Genomic DNA, 8432 nt, shown 5'->3' with positions numbered 1-8432 from the left:
CCCTCTTTGACCAGGACCAAGTGCCTGGACATTAAGGTGTGCTGCTTTAGAAATGCACACAGATTAGATTAGATTAGATTAGATTAGATTAGATTAGATTAGATTAGATTGTGGTTTTCTTTGGAGGGAGTTACTTTGTCATTGTCATTTCTAATTTTGCTTTCCAGGCCTTCACTTGGGCCCATTTTTAAAAGGTCAAACAGTAAAAGAATAAATATTTTGCATGCACCATTTACAGCACTTCTGTTGCTTTCAATGAATTTTTTTATGACGAGTTCATAGTGAAAAAAATTATTAAACAGAGTAAACAAATACCCATGGAATCAGAAACACACCTTTTCTTTGTGACCATTTCGGGAAAGTATGCTTGTATCTGTATGTCTAGATATCAATAAAGCACTTAATCACTATAGTAGACAGGTGTGTGTCCATGTGTTTTTGAAATTAGGTGGACATTAGCTACAGTGTTCCCTATGTGTATTTTCTTGGTAACCTTTCATCTAGTCTGCAAAATTCACTATATGATATTGCCAGTGACTTTCCTGTTATCTATATCTTTGTAAGAGCTCTCTCTTGGTTTACGCAAAGCAATGTTTCCCCTTCACCTGATCTTTATTTTTAGTTATTTTCCCAATTCTCAGCTTCCTAGCAACTAATTGTATTTCCACCCTCTTCTGTTTTAATGATACAATTGCTCTTCTCTTTACAGAATGCTCAGTAAAGCCAGGCCCCGGAAGGCCACTTGGGGACAGAAGCTCACACCTGTTCATTCCAGGTGACTTAAAAAACAGTAGGAACCAATAAAGTGAAAGCTGATGCTCCAGGATTTGAATCTGCTATGATTGGTGATTTCCCTCTGAGCATCAGGGAAATCAGTGTGTTGTGGGGAGCTCTCAGTATAAATGTGAGTACGATTTAGCTATCATTACTTGTTGACAATACTCTTTTGGTTGAACAGGTAGGAGATGATGTACTGGTATAATATGCTTTCTTTATGCCTGTGGTTTCAACTTGCTGTACAAATGTTTTCCTGTTGATCATACTGGATGCACAGTAGAGCTTTCGTTTAACCCTTCACATTTATTTTCCAGAGCTAATCTATGATGTCTGCAGTACAATGTTTTGTTTTAATATCATAGTCTAATGGTGTAAGCCACCATTTGATTGTATGGATCAAATGAATAATTTTTTTCATTATTTATGACAGCTTGTGTTTTACAGCTGCACCAGGCAGTTCTCCATCTCCTCACATGCTTGAGTTCTATATAATTCATGTACAGTACCAATGATTTTTGTTCTCTGTCCTAGAGCTGTTCCACTCCACAATATGCCTACACAGCTGGAGAATGCTATGGACACCTTGATCAAGATTTTTCACCATTATTCAGGCAAAGAAGGGGACAAATACAAACTGAATAAAGGAGAACTCAAACAGCTCCTTACCAGCGAATTCACTGATTTCCTTTCAGTAAGAGGCAGTTTCTACATCTCTTTAAATTAAGGTTTAGTGGGTGAGGGAAATAGCTACTGAAGGATTCTGGAAGAGCATTTCCTTATACAATCAAATCCATGCTGTGACAGCATCTAAACGATACAATCAAATGACAATTGTATTTATGGAACCAAAGACAAAGCACTAATATCAAGTGTCTTGTTTGATGAGTATATTAAAATGTGCACCTTTGCTTTGAACCACTAGTCACGAATGATGAAAACCACGTAAGTCACTGATTCTTCAGCTGTGTGTAGGAACATCAGTGCCAAATACAATCTAGAAATAGTAGAAAAAATGATTTAGTTAAATCAGTTTTAATCAATTTAGTTAGAACTGAGTGTAGACCAGCCCTCAGCAAAATTGGGATACAATACAGGTATATTGTTCTCAGGAGGAGAGTGATAGTTTTAAGTGTAGTGAATGGAAATGACTGTGCAGTCCCAAACATAGGCAGACTGATTGCGATCAGCGTCAGGAATGTTTCATGCTCTTTTAGGGCTTCTTCAGGCTTACAGTTGTATGGCACACATTTCTTCACAGGTTTATTGGCAATCCTGTAAGTTCCAAATATAGCTCCCTATCTGTACTGAACAGAGGTAGTGCTGAGAAGAGCTCTCACAGTCATTGCTGATTTGAATTTATTTATGCACATCTGTTGTGTTCTTAAATTATTCAAATTGAAATTCTTATGGAATCTAGTACGTAATTGATTCCCTGTATTTTAGTAATCCTAACAATTCTGTGGTCTTTAATAATAACAGCAGGATTATTTTAAATCAATTTATGAAATTTCTTGGACTGGATTTTCTTTTTAATCCTGGCTATTGATTTATTATTATGGTAAGATTCTGTTGCCCTTACTCATATTGAGTAGGACCCGTACTTGCTAAGTAAGGTTCTACCAATTGTGACAAAAGAAGGCATTATCTGGTCCTATATAAATAACCTCTTGAAATTATAAATAGCATTTAAAAAAAACCCAAACAACATTGATATAGTTGCTATTTTAAAATAAACATGAGCCAGATTTTCACTTGACGGCTCCCCAAATCTGGTTGCTTCATTTAAGTGCTTATTTGTTGCTGAGCTCTTTTGAAAACCTGGCCGTATGCTTTTAACCCAGTTAATATTGATATACTGACACTTTTAATGAAAATTTCACATAGCACCTTCATTTTTAATTTTTAGAACAGATTGAAGGAATTGATGCTACTTACATTTTTAGCACATTACTGAATTGTACTATGATATACCAGAACTATTCATTCAAGATGTGCACCACAGTTAAGTCATTTTCTTGTTAAACTGAGTACAGATTTGAGACATTGAAATAGTTAAAGATACAGTACATATAAAAAGAATTCCTGGAAGGCTTGTGGGTTTAGTGTGTGTATGTTTAAGCAAATGAAACACACTTTATGACTGTTATACAAATAATATCCAGGCAGATTATATTTAGGCTTGGAAGGATTAGATTTTCATCAGTAAATGTTGTTAATCATCAATTTCACCATACACACACAAACCAAAGAAAAATTATTTTTCCATTGATAATAATCAAAAGTTACAGCTAGGCACAGTAAGAAAAATGTTCTTTGAGAACTTATAAGAATTTGATTTAAGGATGCTTCCTGGGTATATTTTGACATGCGAGGTTGACAATTTGCGTTTTAACTATTGTAAAGCTTTAACTCTTTGAATATTAACATCTACTGTGGTTCAATAATTTTTGTCTGACCCTCTCCATAATATCCCATACCTGCGAACATTTAAATTGATAAACATAGAACAAAATGCTTAAAAACATAATTGTGCACAATGAGAAAATGTAAATGGATACAAATGGAAAAATGTTTAAAAATAAACTGAAGTCAGTCAAATTATAAAAAATAAAAATGGAGTTCTGCCAAGCCTAACTACATTTAAGAAACATCAAACTGAAGGTCAACAAATCTGTTGGTTTTTTTAATTTTTTTTTTCTTTCTAGTGCCAAAAGGATCCCCAGCTAGTTGATAAGATCATGAAAGATCTGGATACCAATAAAGACAATGAAGTGGATTTTAATGAATTTGTCATTCTGGTTGCTGCTTTGACTGTAGCATGCAATGACTTCTTGGAGGAACAGCTAAAGCAAAAGGAAACTGGAAATAATAAATAAAGGAACCACTGAGACACAAATGTAACTAAATCATGCTTAGTTAGCACTCATTGGCATTTTGTGACTGCAAACTAAGTCATGTTAATGTTATTAAATTGTAAGGACCAGGTCGTCAGTTGGTGTAAAGCAGCAGGTCTCTGCTGACTTCAATGGGCCCATACTGATTTTCACCACCTGAGAATCTGTCCCTAAGTATCTTTCTAGATTTATTTTCTGCTTTTACATCATGCATTTATCACTTCCCTGAGGCAAGAGCTCCAGAAGATAGTTCACTTGACTTGAGTTTCTGAGTTTTCACCCTCCTACCTGTAATCACCCCTTTTTCATCTATCCTGCCCCACATCTAGTGTGCTGCCCCCTCCACTGGCATATATTCCTCTGGAAACTACAGTTTGCTGTCTGACTTTTAGAGCTGGTTCAAATTTTTCAAACACAAAATTTTCCTGATGAAAAATGGGTTATTTTTAAAAAAAAAATTGGGGGTGGTGGGAATTTCATTTGACACAATTTTTGAATGGGAAAATTTGAAATGAAATGTAATGAAAACTTTCATTGAGTTTTGAACTTGAACATTTAATTTAATATTGAAGTGTCCTGTTGAAAACTCTTAATTTTTTGGCAGGCAAAAAAGGATGATTTTTTGGACCAGTTCTGCTCAGTTTGGGCCACCTTCTTCTCTGTTTTCATTTCTCAAGCCCTCCCTTCACTAGCACTGGTAGGCTGCTGTCATGCCTTCCTCCCATCCATTTGGACAGAATGCATGGCTTCCTTCAGCTTCCCAACCTTGCCCAGCTTCAGTTCTATTGTGTTCTGCCACTCTGTTCAACCCCTTCTCTCAGCATAAAAGAGTTCAGGCAGAGGATAAATTATTTAAATAAATAAGTAGAGGACTTTGTCAGCTGATTGCTTATAGGAGAGGTGGAAGAAGTAAGTCTTCAGAAGAGATGTAAATAAGGCCATGTGATTCTGTTTTCTTTGTGCTGCATCATTAAATGGGAGGAGTCTTTGGAGGCCTGCTGGAGGAGTTGTGGTGGAAGGATCTTGCCAGGGACTGCAGACGCTCTGTTTTTCCCCTCATCGTGACTTTATATTTACTTTTTCTTCCTTCATTGTTTTCCTTAGTCTACAATAAAAGACATCTGGCTTAAGACTGCATGATTTGCTCTTTGTGTATGAGGGAAAAAAAAGTCACTTCAGATACTGTTTGGCTGGGCATGACCTAATAATGGTATAACTGACTTATCTCTACCTCCCCAAACCTCAAACACCTTTCAATAGTGAATGTAATATTCATATGATTTTTGTTACATAATATAGCATTACAATTACCTAAGCCCTTATCAAAGTAGCATTCTGTAATTTAGGAGAGCATCATCAGCCATGTTTGGGGCAGCTGGCATCCTCTGAAGAAGAAATCTGTCACCGCCAGATGTCTTGTCATGCAATGCTGGAGGCTGTCCAGGGATAGCAGAAGCTGAATGTGCTGCCCCTCTTTTCAATGTGTTTAGTGATTCTATGACTGACATTTATATAGCATTCACAGAGGATTCGCTGTGGGTGAATGGCAAAAAGAAGTGACTACCAATTTTTTTATTTTGTGTCTCTGGTGGTTTCTTGCCCCCTCACTCACATGTCAGTATCATTTTCAGTGAGACCACAATGACAGCAAGGAAGCATTATTTGGAAAATCAAGGTGTGACGGTGCTTAGGGTACTGAGGGTCAGCTTGTTACCCCCTTGCCTCCAGTGAAAAGGAGATGTACATATTCTTAAGTGAGTGTCAGCTCCCTGACACTACTAGCCTGTTAGCTACTCAAGCACTCTCCTTTGGGCTATGCCAGCCTTTACTTTTCCTTGCAGATTAGCAACAGGTGCACTCCAGGCCTCAAGCCCCTTTAAAATGTTCTACTGTATTGTCCAGCCCTTTATCCACTGAAATTTACTTTCAGAAATACTAGGTCTGCTACTCCCATGGGAACAGTGTACATGCCAGCTTGTGTGATTCAACTCAGGATCACCTCCTTGTATCATACCACAGCACTGATAGATATAATAGTGAATAGTAAACAGTGATAAGTTTATTATCAAAGATTCAAGGGATAGCAAGTAAAGGTTATGGAAACGAGTGGTTATGTATAGAACAAAATCATAACACGCTTTCTAGAGATTAACCTTAACTAAGCAGGCTAACCTTCTCTTTAAAGAAGTTTCTCTCCCTGCAAATCTCCTTTGCAGTGTTTCAACCACTGTTGGTTGTGATCCTGTTTTCATGAATGTAATTGTACTGCCTGACTACTTACAAGGTGCAGGATAAGGAAGTGTCTTCTTTGCTTTCTCCTTATACTCCCCAAAGTTCACCGTCAATGCCCAGAGTCAAGACAATCCCCTGTAACTTATTCTACAGTGTGTTGCCTTCCCAGTGATTTCACATGCCCCCATTATCGTCTATGTAAATGAGGTTTCCATTGTGTTGGCTTATAATGCTTAATTTACATGTCAACAAAGTGATAGATGAATAATCATCTTTTATCTGGCAGAAAAACCTATTTGCCAACTTTGCCTTGATACAAACTTTAGGAACACATTTTCAGCATACGTATATAATTCCTTGCATTTATCTGCACATCCATTTCATAGTGCTGTTAATGATTGGTGTGATCCTGGCTTTCATTTAAGACCTCACACAATATTCTTTAATGATCTGGAATGTACACACATACATCAGTATATTCTTGTAACCCCCTTGCCAGCTGACATTGAGGGGTTCTTAGGGTCACACAAAGTACCTCTGCTATGGTCACCTCTGGGTTCTCCAAAACATTACTGGTCCCCCTAGTCCTTCACCTTCCTCCAGTGAGGAGCTCAGTGTAAATCTTTAGACCAGGTCACAATGAACTTAATTATTTCCTGGGTCAAGTAATAGCCAGAAGCTAGTTTACCCACTACTAGTTTTAACTAGGAGGCCTTTGAAATAAATCCTCAAAGCTGGGAAAACTGACAAACCCTGTGCCATTCTCTAATTAAATACTGAAAAAGAAGCAAACTGCACTCTGATGAGAATTATGCCACGTCACACTTAGCCATGATGTGAACCTACTGCTAATGGGAGATGGCAGTCATGATGGAGTCATTCAGTGAAATAATCTAATGATTAGAATTTACAAGGAGATCAGCGTAGCATGAACTTCTTGTGAATGGGGCTGTCTTGCACATGAACTTTGTGTGATTCAGAAAATGACTCAAATCGTATTTATTCCAGATTAGAGACAACAAATGCTGGATAAACCCTGTAAATCACTAGACAGTTCTTATTGCAAAGACAACTGTCAAGTTCTATCAACTTTTAAAAGAGCCTTTTCTGAACTCAGTCTTAAGACCAAACAGACAGGGGAGAAAATAGCCTGAAGCTTGTTCAATACCAGAAAACAAAATGGTATAGCACACCTCAGCAGGGGTTTAAGCCACTTTTGCCACCCCTAACTCTGGGCTAACTATGTTCTGGTCCAGTCCCCAGGCGTGTATTTATATCAGCTATCAGTCCCCACCAAGGGACCATTAGGGCAGCTGAGGATTGCCAGAAAGCAGTGAAGTCTCAGCCATGCTCCATGTCTTTGACCACAACTCCTCTGCAAGCTGCAGGGAGAAGAGTGGCATGGTAGCCATTATGTCAGCCATAATGTTGGATGAGAGATCCTTCCATGGCCTCTCAAAAAGGAAGGTTAAAATCATTACTACTTTGCTTTGGACATGATAGTGCTATGCTTTCTATTAGTGAGACCAGTCAGAAAGAGTGCGCTTAAGACTGAAGATTTATCTGTTGAAGTTAATTAAATTTGCCCTAAATTCAAGAATTGAGAGACCTTTTTTTTTAAATTGAAAAGTGAACATGCTACATGTGTTTTTCCAAACTCTGTCAGCTCCAGGGAAGACACATAATTAACACAAACTAAAAAGATGCCTTTAATCAGAGTCTATCTGGAAAATCAATAGAAAAGTAAAGAACTGTTTATAGTCTAATATTTTTATAGTTACATTTGAGGTTGATCAAATTTTACAGTGATGTCAAGCAAGCTCCTTCCTAGCTATTGTGAAGTTCTTTTTGTATTACACATACATAACAGATATTTAGAAGACCAATTGCATTGCCTTGAAACCTCCAGACAGTGACATTTACCTTTATTTCAGTTCCAATGACACTTTAAGTACCAGTCAGGGAAATAATTGGATTAATGCATTCTGTCGTGCTACAAATCTGTGTAAATAACCTTTTAACATCCTCAAATACTATATCCAACCAGAGATCTCGATAAGCTGCTTGATGACATCAGTGTAACAATGACTATTTTGAAATGGAGCAGTCCCTTCAGGCACTGATTTACCCAGTAAATCCATCATAAGGCAACACCTCCTTTATTCTGCTGCAGCTTGCAGATGTCAAATGGCTCAGGAGGTATTAGTGTTCAAGGTCAACTGAAATAACCATCATATGACAACAACAGCTTTCAGCCATAAACAAGAGCAACCTGGTGCTTGAATGGTAAAGGCATAAAGCCTGGAGCTGTAGGGGGAACAAGTAATGAGCTGTTAAAGAGATCACGGCAGATTTTTCCTATTGACAATTTCCAATAGATAGAATTCTTAGTAATTGCATTCCATTGAGTCATTAAAGAAATAGTTGAAAATTAATACATGGGATCATTTTATTGTTTCAGACATGTAGCTGCCGCAGCACTCGTTCAAGGGACATCTTCTATACAACATAGGAGATACCATGCTGGGA

At 37.5% G+C, this 8432-nt stretch overlaps 1 protein-coding gene across 2 annotated transcripts; it reads left to right on the top strand.

Annotated features, from left to right (window-relative positions):
* The first annotated feature begins 866 nt into the window (after window positions 1-866).
* On the top strand, window positions 867-4759 carry S100Z (S100 calcium binding protein Z). 2 transcript variants are annotated; one of them, XM_050944617.1, is made up of 3 exons: window positions 867-904; window positions 1309-1468; window positions 3483-4759. In XM_050944617.1, exons 2-3 carry the CDS (start codon window positions 1328-1330, stop codon window positions 3651-3653), a joined length of 312 nt encoding a protein of 103 aa, XP_050800574.1. In that variant the 5' UTR covers window positions 867-904; window positions 1309-1327; the 3' UTR covers window positions 3654-4759. The 2 variants fall into 2 exon arrangements, with proteins under 2 accessions (XP_050800574.1, XP_050800575.1); XM_050944618.1 differs by lacking the exon at window positions 867-904 and adding an exon at window positions 938-958.
* The last annotated feature ends 3673 nt before the right edge of the window (window positions 4760-8432 follow it).

The sequence above is a fragment of the Gopherus flavomarginatus genome, chromosome 3, assembly GCF_025201925.1.
Source record: "Gopherus flavomarginatus isolate rGopFla2 chromosome 3, rGopFla2.mat.asm, whole genome shotgun sequence".
NCBI classification, from domain to species: Eukaryota; Metazoa; Chordata; order Testudines; family Testudinidae; genus Gopherus; species Gopherus flavomarginatus.
The sequence above is the reverse complement of the archived record's forward strand: the minus strand, read 5'-3'. Positions and strand labels throughout refer to the sequence as shown.

Excerpts from the sequence above, each read along its gene's own strand:
- S100Z (XM_050944617.1), top strand. The coding sequence starts at position 1,328 with ATGCCTACACAGCTGGAGAATGCTATGGACACCTTGATCAAGATTTTT. Across the intron at positions 1,469-3,482 it reads AATTCACTGATTTCCTTTCA|TGCCAAAAGGATCCCCAGCT; the intron begins GTAAGAGGCAGT and ends TTTTCTTTCTAG.